The sequence below is a fragment of the Lynx canadensis genome, chromosome B4, assembly GCF_007474595.2.
Source record: "Lynx canadensis isolate LIC74 chromosome B4, mLynCan4.pri.v2, whole genome shotgun sequence".
In the NCBI taxonomy this organism is placed as follows: Eukaryota; Metazoa; Chordata; class Mammalia; order Carnivora; family Felidae; genus Lynx; species Lynx canadensis.
Genome location: NC_044309.1, coordinates 20503763 through 20525496, shown reverse-complemented (window position 1 = coordinate 20525496; position 21734 = coordinate 20503763). Strand labels below are relative to the sequence as shown.

The window sequence follows — 21734 nt, the reverse complement described above, 5'->3', positions numbered from 1 at the left end:
CTGAAAGGGGCTCAACATCAGTAGTCACTGGGGAAATGCAATCAAACCACAAAGAGATATCACTTCACACCCACTAGGATAGCTATAATTTACAAGAAGAAAACAGTAAGTGTTGAGGGGGATATGGAGAATTGGAGCCCTCATATACTGCTGTTGGAGGAGAAAGGTGATAACAACCACTTTGGAAAACAGTTGGCAGTTCTTTAAAAATTTAATGGTGAATTGTTAATGGACCCGAACATTTCACTGCTAGTTATATTTTGGTTTTAGAATGTGCCATGAATCACATTTGGCCAGCCAGATGTTGGGGATATAATGGAGTTTGCTGTGATATGCCATGCGGGCCAGAGGGCATGGTGGAAGATTGGAAAGACAGAAAGGGGTGGGAAGATAGGTCAATTGGTCGAAGCACAATAAGTTAATAAAGTTACTGTTCTTACCATTTAGAGTTTTCAGGGGGCAGAACGTAAATGTTCAACTTCTCAGGAAATAGAGAAACAGAAGAAAGGTGGCTTTGGGGGAGATGGGGGGGTGTTGTCCTCACGAAGGTGGGAGTGGGGTCTTCCTGACAGGCACTGACCCTACTCAAGTCTATGAGGAGAACAAAAAGCTGGGGGTGCCCCGAGGAGCCCTTCTATCCTCCTCTTCATATTTCCAAAGAAGGGGAGAATATGTCCACATTAGCAGCAAAGGAAATCTCAAAGGAAATTCCAAGGTTTTTTCAGTCTCCTCATTCGCTTCTCCCCAAAATCGGGGAGTAATTTGTATTTAAAGGGGGACAGAACATATATGGTCCAACTTTTCTGGGCTCCTTTTTTTCGATGCCTGGTATTAGGAGACATACTCCCTGCTCACCTTTCTCCAAGCTTTCCAGGGTTGACATAATTTGGTGGAGTAGGGGACTTTTTAGGCATCCTGTGAAGGGCCATAACTCAGATTAGGATCTTTAAACCTACTAGGTCTAAAGCTGATGTTTTTATTCAGTTATTTGATCCAGCATCTATTTCTCATTTGATATTAACCTAAATGGGGAATAACGGTTTATTTGTTGATGGCCCTGAAGATTCCCCCAAACTCTAACAATGGAAAGCCAAATCAGTCAGAAGGGCAGGAACACTTGGGTGACTCTCTCTCCTTAGCTGCCAGTGGCGAGGTGACCAGAGGGCATACTCAAGGACAGTTCTCAGGGCTCTGTTAGGTGCCAGGGACACCAGAATGCTGTGAGGATCCTTTGCTTTCCCATGTCAGTCACGTAATCCCGGAGCAGGAAGCTGGAGACTGCCACTTATCCCCAAAGAGGGGAGGGTGGTGGCATGGGATTTAATTGTAGACACCAGATTCAGTTACCTGCACTTCCATTGATTCAACACATGTTTTGTGAGCACCCCGTGTATACTCACTGCAACCGTCCAAGACATAGGATGTCTTGTACATAGAATAAGAGGTGAAGGTGTACATGGCAGACGTAGGATTATGTTGGCCCTTACAGACCTTGCATCTGGAATGGAAAGCTGTCCTGCTCCCTAAAGACAGAATTTCACCACTGGAGGTGGAGACTGGTTTTCCCTCTCAAGCCTCATGTACCTTGGACCTGAAGGAGGGGAAAGTCTTCCTTGCTCTCTAAATGCCATTTCCAGGTCTTCTCCCTGCCGCCACCCTCCTTCAAAGTTCTTGTCAGAGCTTTCCACCTGCTATCTCTCTGTCACTATCTTGCTGTCCTGATCACCCCACTTCCGTCGCTGGTGACTTTCACGCCTGGCCCACTCTCTTCTCTTCCACCTCTGCTCCTGTCTTCATTGTTTGGACGACTTTGACAGTCTCGTGGATAATCAGTCTGAGACAGGGTGTCTCTCGAACTTCCCACGTGCCTTCTGTGAATCTGTGCTCTCTAGAAACCTGAAGGATGGTTCTACCGTGGCCCAGCACACGGTGAAGAAGAAGCAAAGACTCAGAGAAGCTCTGCTGCGAACATAGGACAGAAAGATACAGACACGGGCTTGCTGAGTAAGTTGGGGCTCCAGTAAAAAGAAAGAGCAGGTAAAGGGTTGGCTCACAAGAAGAAGAAAACCTTGAAAGAGCGGAGTTCTTGAAAATGGGAAGGGCAAGAAAGACCCTTCGTTGAGGGAACCAGGAACAGAGCGGACAGGACTCCTGAGCTATCCTCAAATGGAAGGAAGTTTCCACCCACTGGGACATCCTGCTGTTCCCAGAGTTGAATTGTGCCCTTGATCCGAAGGTGGGGCACTGGGTCATCTCGTGTGGAAATAGAGACACAAAGGGACAAATCACACTTCCTGCCCAAGGTGGGACCGAAGAGAATCAGATTAGAGTTTCCTAAACTCTGCACAGAAGTGACACATCCTCACTGCCACATACAGGCCCACTTCGAAGATACTGAAGGTTTGGTTCCAGACCATGCCAATAAAACTAATATGGCCATAGAGTGAGTCAAACGAATTGTCTGGTTTCCCAGAGCAAATAAAAGTTGTGTTTATACCATACTGTGAAGTATGCAATAGCATTATGTCTGGAAAAAAAAGGACCTGCCTTAGTTTAAAAGTTATTGTTTAAAAAATACTAAACCATCATCTGAGCTTTTCAGCGAGTGTTTTCAATGATCACAGGCCACCATAATACGTAATAATGAAAAAGTTTGAAATATGGTGGGAATTGCCAAAATGTGCCACAGAGACACGAAGTGCGCAAATGGTGACCGTCAACTTGCTTGACACAGAGGTTGCTACAGACCTTCAATTTGGAAAAAAGCAACTTCTGCAAAGCGCTCTAAAGCAATGTGCAATAAAATGAGGTATGCCTGGGGTCTCCTGGGTGGCTCAATCCGTTAAGCGTCTGACTCTTGATTTTGGCTCGGTCATGATCTTGCAGTTTGTGAGATCAAGCCCCACATCAGGCTCAGCACTGACAGGAGAGAGCCTGCTTGGGATTCTCACTTTCTCCCTCTCTCTTAGCCCCTCCCCAGCTCTCTCACTCTCTCTAAATAAATAAATAAAATCTTTTAAAAAATGAGACATGCCTAGGGCAACTGGGTGGCTCAGTCGGTTAAGCTTCCAACTTGGGTGTAGCCATGATCTCATAGTTCATGAGATCGAGCCCTGCATCGGCTCTGTGCTGACAGCTCAGAGCCTGGAGCCTGCTTTCGATTCTGTGTCTCCCTCTCTCTCTGCACCCCTCCCCTGCTCGTGCTTTGTCTCTCTCTCTCCCTCTCTCCCTCTCTCAAAAGTAAATAAACATTAGAGAAAATTTTAAACATAAATAAAAATGAGATATGACTGTATCTGTACCATAACCTCTCATTCCTTGATTCTCATCTCCAGTGATCATTTCCTCAACCCATTTCAGACACCCACTATCATGGTGATGATCTTGTCATCAGCACTGAGCAAACCTGATCCGAACCCAAACATTCTCTCGCTGCCAGTCACCAACACACGCCTTGCAAACCACATTAATATCATCCTCCCTTTTCCTTTGTTGTGCTTGGGCAAAGCCCCAGTCTGCTCTGTCCCTGTCCCTGAGCAGCTGAGTGGTGCCAGAGAAAATGCACAGCCCTTCGGAATAGTCTCACTGTGAATGTGTGACCTTAAGTCTCAAAGGGGTACTCAGTACTGTCCAGGGTCCTGTTTTACATTCCCGGTGTATTTCCTTTCTCAGCTCCAAAATGGTTATTCTGTACCTTCTTTCCCATCAAATTCTCTGTGCACACCCCATCCCCCCTCACCTCAGTTCCCCAGACTAGAGCTTTCTCATCCTTCCTTTGCCAAGGTTACCTTACCTGCACACGCTTCACCCCCCACTCTCCCTGCCAACTCTTCCACACGGGCTGTGGAGCCATCCATTTTGTGTTCTCAGGGACTGTGCTCCTACAGTTCCCCAACCTCTTCTAGACTTTTCCGGCCAGCATCCAAAATGCTGCCATCTGTCCTGTGAAAGAAACAAACCAAAACATCTCATTTGACCCCATAATACCTTTCAAATTCCCGTCTCTTTCTCTACTCTTCTTCAAAACATTTTGAAGGCAGTGACTCTAATGACTGTTTCCACTTCTTGATTTTAGAATCTCTCTTCACCTCACTCCATCCAGTTTCCTCTACACCAGTCCATCAGACTGCTCTTGTCAGGTCTCCCAAGATCTTCATGTTGCCAACTCCAGGATCGAGTCTCTGCTCTTATCGTACTGCCTTGCCCAGCAGTGGACACAGCCAACCATTCCAGCTTTCCTTCTTTTCCTTGGTTTCTCTGGGCACACATCCTTTCAGGTTTCCTCATACCTCAATCACTGTAGCATCTCAGTTGTTCTAAGCTTCTCTTTCCTTCCCTTCCTTTAAACAAGTAGTCTCATTACAAAGGTATGGTCTGAGAAAACAATATTAAAACCTCTATTTTCATGTATTTTTTCTTTAAAAAATAAGGAAGGGGGCGCCTGGGGGGCCCAGTTGGTTAAGTGTCTGACTTCAGCGCAGGTCATGATCTCACAGTTTGTGGGTTCAAGCCCCACATCGGGCTCTCTACTGTCAGTGCAGAATCTGTTTCAGATCCTCTAGCTCTGCCCCTCCCCCACTCGCTCCTGCACTCTCTCTCTCTCCAAATAACCTTAAAAAATAAAAAAGAAATGAAACTTCACTAACATACGATACACACTTCTATACTCATGCCCTCACTTGGTTGGCATATTAGACGATTAAAAGCCACATATGCAACACAGAACATGCTGAGGAAACAGTGAACATTCCACAATCAGAGAGGTTACTGTTTGCTATACTTTATTTGTGACCAGTCATGTGGTTTTATAGATTATATTGTCTTCTAAAATATTTTTTAATGTTTATTTATTTTTGAGAGAGAAATAGAGCATGAGCAGGGGAGGAGCAGAGAGAGAAGAGACACAGAATCCGAAGCAGCTCCAGGCTCCAAACTGTCAGCACAGAGCCCATGCGGGCTCAATATCATGAACCACAAGATCATGACCTGAGCCAAAATTGGACCCAGGCGCCCCAGATTATATTATCTTCTTAAAATTTTTTTATTGTGGTAAAAAATACACAACATGAAATTTACCATTTTAAAAAGATTTTTAATGTTTATTTATTTTTGACAGAGAGAGAGAGAGAGAGAGACAGAGCATGAGTGGGGAAGGGGCAGAGAGAGAGACACACAGAATGCGAAGCAGGCTCCAGGCTCTAAGCTGTCAGCACAAAGCCTGACACGGGACTCGAACTCACAAACCATGAGATCGTGACCTGAGCCAAAGTCAGACACTTAACCGACTGAACCACCCAGGTGCCCTCCCCTGCCCATTTCAAACCATTTTTTAAAATGTTTATTTTTGACAGAGAGAGAGAGAGAGAGCGCGAGCGAGCGGGGGAGGGGTAGAGAGAGAGGGAGACACAGAGTACAAAGCAAGTTCCAGGCTTTGAGCTGTCAGCACAGAGCCCGACGCGGGGCTTGAACTCACAAACTCTGAGATCATGACCTGAGCTGAAGTCGGGCGCTTAACCGATTGAGCCACCCACGCGCCCGTCATGTCAGCCATTTTTAAATGCACTGTTAAGTGGCATTAAGTATTTTCACATTGTTGTGCTGCATCACCGCTATCCATCTCCGGAACTTTTTTATTTTCCCCAGTTTATCCATGAAACAATAACTTACCATGTCCCTCTGTCTCCAGCTCTTGGAAACTACCATGCTACTTTCTATGTCTATGAATTTAACTATTCTAGGTACCTCGTTTAAATAGAATCATACGTTATTTGTATTTTTGTGACTGACTTATTTCACTTAGCAGAATATCTTCATAATGGATAAGCATAATCCATACAATCCAATGGATAAAGTTTATCCATATTGTAGTATGAATCAGAATTTTGTTCCTTTTAAATTTTTTTTTTTTCAACGTTTATTTATTTTTGGGACAGAGAGAGACAGAGCATGAATGGGGGAGGGGCAGAGAGAGAGGGAGACACAGAATCGGAGACAGGCTCCAGGCTCTGAGCCATCAGCCCAGAGCCTGACGCGGGGCTCGAACTCACGGACCGCGAGATCGTGACCTGGCTGAAGTCGGACGCTTAACCGACTGCGCCACCCAGGCGCCCCAAATTTTGTTCCTTTTAAAGGCTGAGTAACATTCCATCGTGTTCTATAGCACATTTTGTTCATCCATTCATCTGAGTTTTTCCACTTTTTGGCAATTGCATGAATAATGCTGCAACAAACATTGGTGTACAAATATCTGTTTGGATCCCTGCTTTCAGTTCTTTTAGGTTATATACGCAGAAGTGGAATTGCTGGGTCATATGGTAATTCCAGCTTTAAGTTTTTGAAGAAGCATGATGCTAATTTCGACAGCAGCTGCACCATTTTACAGTCCTACCAGCAAGGCGCAAGGGTTCCAATGTCTTTACATTTTCACAAACACTAGTTATTTTCTGTTTTGTTTTGGTTGATAATAGCCATCCCAATGGGTTGTGAATGAGTGTCTCACTGTTGTTTTGATTTGCATTTCCCTAACTATTAGTGATGTTGAGCATCTCTTCCTATGCTTCTGACCATTTGTATGTGTATATCTTCTTTGGAGACATGTCTATTCAAGTATTTTGCTGATATGGGGGAAGTTATTTTGTTGTCGGTGGTGGTGGTGGGTGGCGTTGAGCTGTAGAGTTCTTTATATATTCTGGGTATTAATCCCTTATCAAATATATAATTTGTAAATATTTTCTTGCAGTATATGGGTTGCCTTTTCACTCCGTTGACAGTATCCTTTGATGCCCAAAAGTTTTTTTTAAATTTTGGTGAAGTCTATTTATTTTTGCCTTCATTGCCTGTACTCTTGGTGCCACATCCAATAAATCATTGCCAAATTCAGTGTCATAAAGATTTCTCCCCTATGTTGTCATCTAGGCATTTTATGGTTTCACGTCTTACGTTTAGGTTTTTAATCCATTTTGAATTAATGTTTTATATGATGTAAAGTAAGGGTCCAACTTCATTCTTTTGCCTATGGACGTTCCGTTTTCACAGCACTATTTGTTGAAAAGACAGTTCTTTCTCCATTAAATGGTTTTGGCACCCTTGTCAAAAATCATTTTACTGTATCCATGAAGGTTTATTTCTGGGCTCTCTATTCTATTCTGTTGATCTGTTTTAGTTGTTTCTGTTGTTTTAGTTACTGTAGATTTGTAGTAAGTTTTGAAATCAGGAAGCATGAGACCTCCAGCTTTGTTCTTTTCAGGACTGTTTTGTCTATTTGGAGTCCCTTGAGATTCTCTACTTAGGATGGATTTTTAATTCCCCCACCCCCCCCAAAAACTGTAAAAAAACCCCAAAAAATACAAACCTTGGGATTTGATTGCATTGAATCTGTAGACCACCTGGGTAAGATTGCCATCTTCATAATATTAAGTTTTCCAATTCATGAAGCCAGGATGTCTTTCCATTTATTAATGTCCTATTTAATTTCTTTTAGCAATATTTTGTTGTTTTCAACGTACAAATCTTTCACCTGCTTGATTAAACTTATTCCGAAATATTTTATTTTTGATGCTATTGAAAATGAAATTGTTTTCTCAACTTCCTCTTCAGATTATTCATTGTTCCTGTATAGAAACACAACTGATTTTTTTTAAGGTTTATTTTTATGTATGAGAGAGAGCACAAGCAGGGGAGGGGCAGAGAGAGGGGGGGACAGAGGATCTGAAGTGGCCTGTGCGATGACAGTAGTGAGCCGGATGCAGGGCTCGAACTCAGGAACCCTGAGATCCTGACCTGAGCATTAAGTCAGATCCTCAACTGACTGAGCCACCCACGCGCCCTGAAACACAACTGATTTTCGTGTGATAATTTTATATCCTGCAGCTTTGCTGAATTCGTTAGTTCTAACAGAGGATTGTTGTTTGTTTGTTTGTTTGTGAACTCTTGGGTTTGCACTTATCTTTGACTCTTCTTTTTCTCTTTTGCTCTCTGCCTGCAAACAGCCACCAACACAGTTCGTTTTGATTTCACGATGTTTCTGATATTTGACACTTTCATTAGGCTCATTATAATTCAACGTGATGGAATGAGTATTTGAATCCACAACCGTCTAGGGCCCTGCGGGAAGCATGTGTTATCTAAAATAGTCCTTTATCTCACTATCTCCGTCAAACCTCTAAGAGTTCCGTATAAGAGCAGAGGTCTCATCTCAGAGGAGGCCCTGGTGGCTAAAAGTCAGGAGCACCCGGGATGGAAGCAGACATCCTGCTTACTAGCTGTGTAACCATAAACGTGAAAGGCTCGCTTTTTCAGCGGGAAACTGGCAATGAAAATAATATCCACTCCACAAAGTTGTGGGAGGTGTCTTAACCTACTTGGGTTAAAATACCACAGGCTGCCTGGCTTATAAACAACAGAAATTTATGGCTCATAGTTCTGAGTCCGGGAAGCCCAAGATCAAGACAGTGGCATGGTCGTGTTTTAGTGAGGACACTCTTCCTGGTCCGTAGCCACACCCTCTTGCTGTGTCTTCAAGGGATCTCTTTTATAAGAGCACTGACCCATTCAGGAGGACTTCATCCTCAAGGCTTAACCACCTCTCAGACGCCCCATCTTTTAACGCTATCCCGTGGGCTTTATGATTCCAGCGTGTGAATTTGGGGGTGGGGACACAAACATTCAGACCATAGTGGGAGGCTTAAACAGGCTTAAAGCACTTGGTAAAACACCCCATTTCTCCTCCTCTCTCCCTCTGAGGCCTTTAGGTTGGGTCTTTCGACAAAGACACAGATGGAACTGACTCTTTTTACCTATATTACTCCTTTGGCACTTACCATCGTCTGCCTTGCACTGTTTTATTTTATTTTTTTCTGGTTTTTTTTTTTTTGTTGTTTTTGTTTTGAGAAAGAGGGAGGGGCAGATAGAGAGGGAAAGAGAGGATCCCAAACAGGTTCCGCACTATCAATGGTGAGCCTGACTTAGGGCTCAAACTCATGAACCATGAGATCATGACCTGAGCTGAGATCAAGAGTTGGACACTTAACTAACTGAGCCACCCAGGTGCCCCATGTTTGTTATCTTTTTATATGTACACATATTATCTTCCTTATCAAATTATAAATTTTCCAAGGGCCAAGAGCTTCTCATTTTTTCCTCTTTTTCCCTTCTCCTGTGTTTGTGGCATGTTGTAATACAATGCCTTATGTATCGTAAATGCTTGGTCAATATTTGCTTTTTAATTGTTTGACATAATGAAATTCTGCATTGCCTGATTTCCAATGTCTTGAGAACCAACGTTTCATTTATTTTATGTTTTTTCAGCAGTTTTCCCTTTTTGATTTTAAAAGAGCTGGCATTTTAAAATAGCCAACAAGAAAGTAAGGAAGACATCACTACTTCCTAGAAGACCATCTGAGTGTATTTCAACCTATGTCTCCATAAAGAGTGGAAAAATAAATACTGGCCAGGGTTGCCAGGTAACATACCCAGTTATATTTGAATGCCAGGTAAACAACAAATAATTTTAAAAAATTTTAATTGTTATGTTTATTTATTTTGAGAGAGTGAGTGGGGAGGGACAGAGAGCGGGAGAGACAGAATGCAAAATAGGCTTCAGGCTTGAGCTGTCAGCACAGAGCCCGATGTGGGGCTCGAACCCACAGACCATGAGATCATGACCTGAGCTGAAGTCGGACACTTAACCGACTGAGCCACCTAGGCACCCCAACGACAAATAATTTTTTAGTATAAGCATGTCATATGCAATATTTGTTGTTTATCTTACATTCAAATTTAATTAGGTATCTTGTATTTTTATTTGCTAAATCTGACAACTCTAGCATGAAGGCTTTAATTTAAAAAAAAAAATGAACAAGCATTATTCTCTCTGGAAATGAGAATATTCCTATGTGCTTAAAACAAAGTGTTTTTGTGTCAGAGGTATACAGCCTGAGACATCATTATGAAACGATCCTTAAACACAGCTATGACCCTACGTGGAAAAGATGTGTAACGAAAAAGCTAATGAAGGGTAACATTAACTAAAATATCAACATGTGTTGCTTTGAATATAAATGAAAACAGTGATGCTTCTGTGAAATGCAATCCTATACTAAATGCAAGAATTGGTTGGGCTTGTTTTATAGCGAGTGTATAAAATTATTGTAGTATTTTCATATCTGTGTCTTCCTGGAAATACTGTTGCTTTGCAGGTTGAAAACATGGCTCAAAATTTACAAGAAAAAGCTTGAAAAAAAATTTGAATGACCTGTGGAATATCCTGTAGCAACTGAAGAGAATATATATAAAAATCGTACCTCTCCGTAGTATTTATTCAAGATGTAAATAAGGATTTTTATGTGACCGAAGAATTTTTAGACATGGTCATCATTTTGGTGCCATGTTAGAATCTGATTTGTTTTTACAAGTCATGAATAGTTTGGGGAGACTGGGTGGCTCAGTCAGTTAAGCGTCCAACTCTTGATTTTGGCTTAGGTCATCATGTCACAGTTTGTGAGATCTAGTCCCACATCTAGTTCCTGCTTGGGATTCTCTCCCTCCCCCTCTCTGTGCCTGTCCCCGACTCGTCATCTCTCTTTCTCTCAAAATAAAAGAAAACATTTTTTTAAAGTCGTGAATAGTTTAATATATAGTAATCAAAACAAGTAAGTGTAGCTACAAATGGTATACCTGAGGAAACACTTACCTCAGACTTGCTGCAAATAATGCAACCAATTTGTATCCAAACAGCATGTAGGTCAATTCATCACATCCTCCATCTTGAAACACTGGGTTCTACAAGGTGAAACACCAAATGGGGTACACAAGTAGCAGCTTACCCTGAGAGCTGGGTACTTTCCGATGGCTTGAACGGAGGCAATTTTCCAGGTTACATGATTGTTTTGTCTTAGGAATCTGATCCACGATATGGTAAGTTATTTCCCTCAGAGAAGCAAAAGTGTTTTCGTTTTTAAATTCAACAGTATTTCTTGAAAGCCTAATATGGGCCACACACTATTTGGAGAAATGAACAAGATAGATGAAGTTCTGCTCTCACGGAGCCTGCATTTTAGTGAGTAGAGTCACACAACAAACAAATGATGAATAAACAAGGAAAATAGCTAAGAGTGGTGAGTGCTATGTAGAAAATCGACTAGGGTGGTGATCTGAAAGAGAGCAACTGGGTGACCTGGTAGGTCAACTGGAGGCCTTTTTAGGTTGGGAGATTGAGACAAGCGTATTAAAAAAGAAAAAAAAAAATGGTGGTAGAATATCAGTGCAAGACTGAATGGAGGGAAGAAACCAGCCATCGGCAGATCTGGAAGAGTAAGGGGAGTGCAAAGGCTCTAAGATGGAATGGGCTTGGTGTGCTCTGAAGGAAGACCCGTGTGGGGAGAAGGAGGACGGTATGAGGCAGGGCTGCAGTTAGGAAGGGGCCTGATTATGGAGGACTTTAAAAAGAAATGTATTGTAAGCATGCAGGGAAGCCATGAGACTTTTCCATCAGAAAGAAAGAAAGAAAGAGAGAAAGAGAGAAAGAGAGAAAGAGAGAAAGAGAGAAAGGAAAGGAAAGGAAAGGAAAGGAAAGGAAAGGAAAGGAAAAAGAAAAGAGGGAGGAAGTTAATTCATTTCTTTGAGGTAAAGGTAGTATTTTAACAATGAGGAAAAAGTAAATATTTTTAAAGAGAATTAAGCAACAGATAAATATTTTAATAAATTAACCTTACTATCAGCCTCCTAATTATGGCATCATGAGGTATTTCTTATACCAAGATGTTCCCCCAAAATGAAGAATGTTACTCTCTACTTATTGAGAGAAATGTGATGTACAACAATGTCTCGAAAGCTGGTTTAACATTTTGTGATAAAATGAAGGTCTGATTCTAATTTCAATTTATTTAGGTGCTTAGTTTTAATGGATATTATAGGTGAGCATATTCCTCACAAAAAGATCATAGATCCCAATGAAGTATGTATGTAGATGGCTCTGGCGCTAAGTCATATCTACTTTTTCAGTTCCATTCAGCAATTGTACAAAGGTTTTTGCTAGAATTTCGATTAGCAATTTTCTGTCCTTGCTGATGTCAAAATAATTTTTCTTGCAAACAAATGGAAAATTGAAAGGTTTTGGGGGCACCTGGGTGGCTCAGTCAGTTGGGCGTCCGACTTCGGCTCAGGTCATGGTTTCATAGTTTGTGGGTTTGAGCCCCGCGTCAGGCTCTGTGCTGACAGCTCAGATTCTGTGTCTCCCTCTCTCTCTGCCCCTCCCCGGCTCGCGCTCTGTCTCTCTCTCCATGCATCAAAAATAAATAAATGGAAAGAAAGAAAGAAAGAAAGAGAGAGAGAGAGAGAGAAAGAAAGAAAGAAAGAAAGAAAGAAAGAAAGAAAGAAAGAAAGAAAGAAAGAAAGAAAGAAAGAAAGAAAAGTTAAGGGTGTTTATGATTTTAACCAATGGATTTTAGGCCCACTGAAAATTTTCATTTGGAAGATTTCAAAGGAGTTTTTAAGAATCCACAGAGGACAATTTTAATTAGTGATACAAATAATTTTTGGCAAAAGAAAAGAAGTCATATTGATATGATGATGGAAAATTTCCAAACCTTCTTTCCATGCTTTCTTTCTGATATGAGCTCCTTTCTCGGTCATTGATGAAGTATCGCTTTTACCTTTAGTCGATCCTGTATGTGTATTCAAATATTTTTAGGAAGTGCTGGATAGCATACTGTGGACAACCCCTTGCCATTACAAAAAAAAAAAAAGGATCCGAAAATTTGGCCCGAGGCCAGATGATGGCGGAACGCAACTGTGGGAAGCTGGTTGAGGTCAGCGTGAGGCTGGTGACTTGGCTGACGTTAGTGTCAGGTGGAGAGGATTTGAAGGGACACACCAAGGTGTCTAATGCCAGTTGTAATGTATCAGAGTGAAAACCTTAGTCGTTACTGGCTGGTCACAGCTGGAGGGCGGTTAGTGAAAAAGAAGTTGTTTTCGTCAATTCACATTAAAAACAAATTAAAAATAAAAAAGCAAATTGACAACAGTAAAAAAAAACACCTTATCTCTAAATGTTATCACTAATATAAAAAAGGGCTGCGTCATAGAATGTTCTTTAGTGTGTCTGAAATGGACGCTTCGTGCAGACTTTTTGCAACTTCTCTTTCTTTCTTCAGCTTGCTTTCAGTGTTTATTTCAGTATGATTTCATACGGATAAAAATGTTCTTTCGGTGAACACATGGTGATGTCTGGTCCAATTCTGCACCCCCTGGAGACAGCCCCGGTGGTAAGGGCTGACAGTGCAGATAATGACCAGGCTTATGGTGAACAGTTGAGGGAAGGAAAATAGTAGATCTTGCCAGACCACTGCGGTGTCTTCATTCTACTCCAAGCCTAATTTGAAATAGTGGCATCATTATAATTGATTCAGGGAAATGTGGTCTCAGCAGGTACTTAGGAGCAGGAAGAGGGGAGAGAAAACAAGCCAAGAGAAATAAAATCTGTTTTGTTTTTTTTTCCTATACCACCAATACTTTCATTTCAATTAGCAGAGTTTTTACCAAGTCAGAAATTATCAAATATCCAGAAACTTCAGAACACAGGACTGATGCATATTGGGCCACATTTTCCACCTCTTACCAATAAGGTTTGCTGTAGCCATAATTGTGTTACTGTCCATTAGTTATCCATAGTTCTGGTACTTTGCCAAGTAAATTCAGTGATACCAGGTTCATAAGAGAGATCATTTGTGAAACGATGTGGTTATCAGTTATTAGTATCATTTCACAGTTATAAAATTAACGAATGGCAAAGTATTCATCAAAACAAGAGTCAATAAATCCAATTTTAGACAGAAGTAAGGACCTGAATACAATTAATCACACTGAGTTAACAACAAGCAGAGCTGAAATAAATGCTTGGGAAACCATTGGTTAAAAGAGAGCACGTGCTAAACGCAGTTGAAAGGCCAGCATAGACAAAAGCTAGGTTAGTATTTCAAAAATTCAAGTTCTATTTCTCTTCCGCATGTGCAGACATATGAAAGGAGAGGGAAAGGGGAGGCAGAAATTTCTGTTCAAGTGTTTAAAAATGATAGTAAATGAATGGGCACCTAGTTGTTGGTAACTTGTACACTTTTTTATAAACATGATTCTTCTTTAAATGTATAGATTTCAGTTAGAATCTGTATCTCTTCATTTGAAGCAACTGAAATCCTAACAACAACAATTATGTTCACACAAGGTAATTCCTTTAGAATGTTGAAAATAACCTTCGCCTGTAAAACTGTTCTTTGCCCCCTGGTGGTGAAATTATTATTATTCAAGTTTTTAAAAGTTAAAAGAGTCTAATTATGTAGTCTTGGCACTAAGAAATCCTTCCGTGGTGAACAAAAATAATAGAGAATTATGTATCGGAAGTAGAGAGAGATGACGCTGGGCCACTGGTGTGGTAAAATAATTTAAATTTCCCATATTCCCCCATTCGGAACTAAGTTTTCCTGAGTCTATCTCTATTTGTTTCCCCGTTGATCATACTGCTAATTTGGTATTATTTTAAAATTCTGCCTCCTCTTAATAAATTAAATCATGGGCACATGTGAGGCGTGGAATTTCTGTGCGTAAACTAATTCCTTAGCGATGGCCTGTTGGCCGAGGTGAACAGCAACTTTGTACTGTTTTTTCCTTTGTATTCCAATTTGGCATCACAAACAATATTAGGACTCTGGCAGAATGCCAAAACCAGGCTGTTCAGCCTGAAAGAGTAGATGATGAAGGGGTCTGTGAAAATTTTTCTTTTGCAGACTAATTGGAGCCTCTGTATATGAGGAAAATACAATGATTGGTGTGCTTCAGCTGAATTGAGGAATCAGTCGGAGAGAACTTATTTCTTCCTTGCTTGGCTAAAGGAAAAAGGGGAAAAGCTAGTTTTCAAATTTTAAAGACTGACTCAAGTGAGTTACTAGAAAGCTTTGAAAAGAAATCAATGATAATCTTCAAATTGTAGAAGATGAGAGAAGAAAGAGATTTTAACATGGATTCTGTGGTGACACACTCAAGTCTATGTAAAGCGGAAAACCTCATTATCTGAAAATACAAGGCTACTTCAGGGTAAGACAATGACCAGTGACTCTTTAGGGACTAAATCATTGAATGTGAATATTTCCCCTTCCTTTTGTCCAGTTGGGTTACATGCTTTTAATTAGGTATCTATTGTATAACCTTAAGCCGGATTTAGCCCCAAAATCATGAATAATGTTTTATAGAGTTGGAACAACAACAACAAAAAAACTTAAACTGGCTTTGAGAACCAGTCATTAAAGACAGTCTTGTCTCCCACCATTTTGGGCAAGCCACTATTGGATAATTTTCCGGTGAAGTGGGCAATCACCACCTAAGTTTAATAACAAATGATTTAAAAATAACATTTAAACATTTAAAGATTTATCTAGGAATCTTTAATACTAGGTAGATGGAGACTTCCGATAAAATGATAGTAACATTTGAGTAGCAGTCACTATTCTAGGCACTAATGACCTCACTGAGTTCCCACAAAAACCACCTTATGATTTTGGTAGTAGTATTATCTTAATTTCACAGATGAGGAAACTGTGAAACAAAGGTATCACCCAACAGGAGATCCAGGTGGTAGAACCAAGATTCAAATTTAATCAGTCTGGATCTAGAATCTGTGCTTTATATACTGTGAGATTATTAAGGTAAATAGTGGGGCACCTGGGTGGCTCAGTCTGAGCCTGGGTGGCTCAGCCACCTGGGTGGCTCTGGTTGACCATCTGACTTTGGCTTAGGTCATGATCTCATGGTTCGTGGGTTTGAGCCCCGCATCAGGCTCTGCGCTGACCACTTGCTCAGAGCCTGGAGCCTGCTTCAGATTCTGTGTCTCCTTCTCTCTTTGTCCCTCCCCCACTCATGCTTTGTCTCACTGTGTTTCTCAAAAATAAATAAATTTTTTAAAAATTTAAAAAATAAAGTAAATAGTACATTATTCAGAGAAATGAAAACCATGTGTCAACATGTTACAAATAAATTTATTATTTACAATATGAAGAAACTCTGTATTTATTCATGAGGAACTTCCAAATGACTAAAATTCAATACTGTAATTAAAAAGGAACTATTTTCCAAGGGGGTGCTTCCCCCAAGCATCTTGAACTTTTATCATTTTCAATATAAGTTTGTGGGTGTTATTTGGATAAACAAATTACTGAGTGAAGATAATGTTCCATTAAAGAGCAATGATATTGGGGAGCCTGGATGGCTCAGCTGGTTAAGTGTCCGACTTCGGTTCAGGTCATGATCTCATGGTCTGTGAGTTCAAGCCCCACGTCGGGCTCTGTGCTGACAACTCAGAGCCTGGAGCCTGTTTCAGATTCTCTGTCTCCCTCTCTCCCTAACCCTCCCCTGTTCATGCTCTGTCTCTCTCTGTCTCAAAAATAAATAAACGTTAAAAAAATTTTTTTTAAATAAAGAGCAGTGATATCTTAGAACTCAAGTCCTATATTTAAGAAATAGTTAGAGGGGGGCAAAGAGAAAATGTCAAGATTTAATGAGACCCAGACATTTCTAAATCATAGGATGAATAGGTCTAACTGCTAAATGGCAATTTTAAGAGAGGTTTGGGTTTTTACTATAATAGGTATTGTATTAATTCTGTTGGTAAGGTTAAGTCTGATCTTACCCAAAAGTGAGGGATAGACTACTAGATGGCTTATTTAAACCTCTTTGAGTCCTACTGGTCTATGAAATCACCAGTGCTCTTTCACACACACCCCCCGCTCGGAAAGCAGGGATTGTTATGATGTTCAAGTTCATGTACAACAAGATCATCACATAAATCACATAAATCTAGCTGTTTCTCTAGATTTCTCTGCTTTCCTCACTGCCAATGGCATATTATTTTAAGACATTTCAGCCACATGTCGTCATGGTCACATCTTGAACCTTGTCAACACCAGAACCTGCAAACTAATGAAATTAAAAAAAAAAAACACAAACTTTTTTTGTATATGAGCTAATATGCACCCCACTCAGATTGCATAAGTGCCATGTTGAAAACAATTAGGTGTCCTTGAGACCCTCACTCTGGGTTTATTTTGTGGTTATTTATGTACCCCCTCATGTTGAACATTTAACTCATGAATTTTCTGTCTTCCTAAGACATTTAAAGCTTCAAATGGTCTTTAAAGTCATTACCTTCACTATGTCCCACAAGCTTTTCTACAGTTTGCCTATGATATACTAAGGTATGATTTGCTTTTTGTTGTTGTTGTTTTTTGTTTTTTCATTTATCCTTTGTGGGATTTGCTGAGCTCATTGCATCCGTGGGGTTGTTTTTTCTTTTTAAGTAGCTTTATTGAGACATAATTTACCCATTTAAAGTATACAGATCAATATTTTTTAGTACATCCACAGAGTTAATCAACCACAATCTAATTTTAAAACATGTCCTTACCCCCTAAAAAAAATTCTGTACCTATTAATTGTCAATCCCCAACCTCCCTGACATCCAGTCGTAAGTAACCACTAACCTACTTTTTGTCTTTGTAAGTTTGCCTATTCTGGACATTTCATTTAAATGGAATCGCACAATATGTGGTCTTTTGTGACTGGCATCTTTCACTTGGCATAATGTTTTCAAGGTTCATTCATGTTATAGCATGTATCAATATTTCATTTTGTTTTATTGCTGAATAATATTCCATTGTATGGATATATCGCATTTGGTTTATTCATCCATCAGTTGATGGATATTTGGGTTGTTTCTAACTTTTGGGTTATTGTGAATAATACTGCCATGAGCATTTGGGTACAAGTTTTTGTGCAGCAAAACTTTTTTCATTTTTCTGGTGTACATACATAGGAGTAAAATTGTGTCATGTGGTAACTCTGTAGTGTTTTGAGGAACTGTCAAAGTGTTCCCAAAGGGCTTCATCAGTTTGCATTCCCACCAGCAATACAGGCAAGTTCTAATTTCTTCATATCTTCACTCACACTCTTTAGTATCTATTTGATTATCGCCATCCTACTGTGTGTAAGGCAGTGTCTCTTTTTAGTTTTGATTTGCATTTTCCTAATGGCTAATGATGTTAAGCCTCTTTCCGTGTACTTACCGCCATTTGTACATCTTCTTTGGAAAAATGTCTGTTCCAAATCCTTTGCTCGTTTAAAAAAAAAAAATGTTGTTGAGTTGTAAGAATTCTTTCCATTTTCTGGATATAAGTCCTGTATCAGGTATATGATTTGCAAATATTTTCTCCCATTCCCTTGGTTGTCTTTTTGTTTTCTTGGGATAGTCTGTGACACAAAAGTTTCAAATTTCTATGTAGTCCAATTTATCTATTTTTTCTTTTGTCACACGCTTACGGTGTTGTATCTCAGGAGCCACTGGCTAACCAAAGGTCATCAATATTTACCCCTATTTTTTCTTAAAAGAGTTTTATAGTTTTAGCTCTTACATTTAGGCATGATCCATTTTGAGTTGATTTTTTCATCTGTGGTTTTAGGTCTTTCTAGTTTTACAAAATAAATGACAACATTATTTTATTTCATTTTACAAAATAAATGTCTGTCTATGGTATTTTGTTATAGCAGCCCTAGCAGATGAAGACATCCCTGCTCTCGTACCTTTCAAAGGTAAGCCTCATGATGAAATTAAAATGTGATGAATTCAAGCATATACATTTTTATTTTATTATTACTTTTTAAAATATTTTGTTTTTAATGTTTATTTTTGAGAGACAGAGTGAGAGCGGGGAGGGGCAGAGAGAGAGAGAGGGAGAGGGAGACAGAATCTGAAGCAGGCTCCAGGCTCTGGGCTGTCAGCACAGAGCTTGACATGGGGCTTGAACCCATGAACTGTGAGATCATGACCTGAGCCGAAGTCGGATGCTTACCCAACTGAGCCACCCAGGCGCCCCAAGCATATACATTTTAAAGCAAGATATTCTTGCATTCGTTTATGACTATTTAAAAATTGTTTTAAGCTGTATACTAATGAAAGGATTTCTTAAGATTTACTTCCTAGATACTGTTTTTCTAACCTTTATCGAACATATTCTTACTGTAAGAGTGCAAGTAGTTTTATCACTCCCCTATTGAGCTTAACTGGACAGGTCTAAGATGGGAAAAATTGTAGCGTAAAATTTTCAAAACTGGGCAAGCATCCTGTTATACAAGCATTTTTTTGTTCCCTCTACTTCCTCAACAAGAGTAGGGGGTTAGGGAAGAGAAGTATGAGATGCCTAAGAAAATAAGGTTTCATGCAAGAGAAAGTAGTAGTGGTAGAGGAAAAACATTTAAAAGATACCGAACAGAAGCAACATAGGACTAGAAGGTAAGACACTGGTGGAAAGAGAAAGATTTTAAGCCTTTTTGCCTTTAAAAACATCTCAGTTGGGAAAGGAACCCCAATTAGAAATGGACTAAGTGGATAAACGGCACTTCCCTTAAGACCATGATTGCCCATTATTAATTCTACCAATCTGCCTATTTTATGGTATTTTGCCTGTAAATCTTCATTAGAAGTGTAGTTTTTGTGTTGGTCTGAATTCCATTTCTGCTTTACCTCTGTCATAAAGGACAATCTAGACAACGCACTAGATTTGCCCCTTCTCCTATAGCTTTATGTTGGCGGTATCATGAAATGCATGGAACAGGGGCCATAATCAATAAATCAGTCTTCAAATATGTTCTTAGTTTTCAGTATGGGAGGGGGACTAAAAAGGTGGATGTTTCGCGGGAAATTTATAATTAGTATGTTCCAGGTACACGCGCGATGCCTATGTGCTTCTCAGTGAGCGCGAGCTACAGAAACGCTTTTCTCACAGGCCCCAATCTGGGGCGCCCGGCTTCCCTACTTCCGGCTCCGCCCACCCACCCGCGGTTGCTAGGAGACGTGATGTCACCGGAAGCGAGGCCTGGGATTGGCTGAAGCGAGGGGAAGCCTCTCCTCCTCGGCAACCACGGCGCCCGGCGTTGGCTTCACAGCTGTTTGTAGGCCTAGGGGTGAGGGTCTGCGGAAGGTAGAGCCTCCTGCGGCCCCGCCCGCCCTCCCGCCGCTGAATCCGCAGGCTCCTGCCGCCCTGCCTCGCCCAGCTTTGCCCTGCCGCTGGGGCGGACCGCCGGGCGGGCTTCTCCGGTGCGGCTGCCCGTGCTTCTGACTGACAGGCACTGTTCCCACAGCCCGTGGAGCCCGCCACGTCCCCGGTCTCGGCCGACGGCACATTGAGGCGGGTGACCTTTCCGAGCCCAGCGCGATGACGGCTACCTGCTCCCGGCTGGCCCGGCTTCCTCGGCGCCGCTGGCGTCGGCTTGTGCGGTTCCCGCCGCCGCCGCCACTACTGTTGCTGCTGCTGCTGCTGCTGGCGGCTGTAGGGCCGGCACACGGCTGGGAGAGTGGAGACCTGGAGTTATTTGACTTGGTGGAGGAGGTGCAGCTCAACTTCTACCAGTTCCTCGGAGTGGAGCAGGTAAGCGGGGCCGCCGGCCGGCCCAAATGCTGCTCTTCCTTTGGCCGCTCGAGGAAAGAAACGTGCAGGTCGGGGCGGAAGGGAGGGGGTGGGGAGGGCTTTGACCCGCTTTCCTCGGAGGGAGCCGGGCACCGCGGCCAGGGCTTGGTTAGCCTGGGTTCTGGCTGTCCTCCTCTGCTCGGCCCACCGGGGTCTCTTCGGAACCCTGACCGCAGGATTTGTCCCCCTCCCCCAGTGCCTCTTCGCCGTGCTCCTCTTGACCCGGTCTCAGTGACAGGTTGGACGGTGCCCCTGGGCTGGTGATACCTTCTCTTTCCTCTGCCATTCTGCGGAGGATCCTTCCACCCAGCTGTGCTGGAGGAAGAAGGAAGAATGGTATAAGTAGACCTTTGACACCTTTCCTTTCTTGGCCCCTGAATGTGGAAAGAAAGTCACGTCTCCCCTAAATTTTCACCTACCCGGTTACACTTTTTATTTTAGCTGCTGCCTTGCTTCTTCCTTTCCGGGAAGATTAGGAATGCCTTTTGGTTGGCGTCCGTGTGGCAGAAGTTTTTCTTGCGCTGTACTTTGGACTTTTTAGCCTGTTGGATAGGGGTGCGTATCACAATTTGGAAACCTGGAGGATCTTGAAACCTCTACCGTGTTGGTCCTGGAATTAGATTAGAGGGATCTGTTAAGTTTTCTGGGCATTGGAGGCGCTTTGGGTGCTACAGGAAGAGAGAAGCCCAACCAGTAGCACAGGATTGTTTTCTTTCTTTTTCTCTTCCTTTTCTTTTTTAGCTTGAGACTAACTTGTAAGGTCCGTTTGTTGATCTTTACCTCCTACCTTGGGAGTCGTGAGTGAGCTTGTATATCCAATCTCTATCTGAAACCTACTGTCAAATAAAATGACATTTCACTGATTTCAGGATTATGGGGTGAAAGACAGGATTTCACACGATCTGACTGAACCCTTCAAAAATGCTGTGAATAGTTATGTGGGTTAAAAAAAAACAAGGTTTGCCAATAATTGTCATCAAGGTACGCTTCACGTGACTAGGTATGAAACGTACATTTTCCTCCTATAGGTTATCATAAATTTGTATGACCTGTTGAACTTAACACTAAATGGAAATTTACGTTTAAATGAAATATAATGGAATATAAAATTTTGCTATGCCACCGTGATTTTAACGATTTCATTTGTGTAAGAGTTACAAAGCGTAAGCATTCACACTTCAGATTCTTACATGCAAGTAATTATGTGATGTCTGTCTATATTCATTAGCTTCA

At 41.4% G+C, this 21734-nt stretch overlaps 2 protein-coding genes across 2 annotated transcripts in view; one reads left to right on the top strand and one right to left on the bottom strand.

Annotated features, from left to right (window-relative positions):
* The window catches only part of LOC115518615 (L-lactate dehydrogenase A chain-like), an 81553-nt gene extending 63443 nt beyond the window's left edge, over positions 1-18110 (bottom strand). The window contains 1 exon segment of the mRNA XM_032593760.1: positions 18105-18110. Within this exon segment, the coding sequence (XP_032449651.1) occupies positions 18105-18110 (6 nt within the window).
* A 1860-nt stretch (positions 18111-19970) lies between these two features.
* The window catches only part of DNAJC1 (DnaJ heat shock protein family (Hsp40) member C1), a 219476-nt gene continuing 217712 nt past the window's right edge, over positions 19971-21734 (top strand). The window contains exon 1 of the mRNA XM_030321175.1: positions 19971-20462. Coding sequence (XP_030177035.1) covers positions 20250-20462 — 213 coding nt within the window. The 5' untranslated portion in view covers positions 19971-20249. The remainder of the gene's footprint in view (positions 20463-21734) is intronic.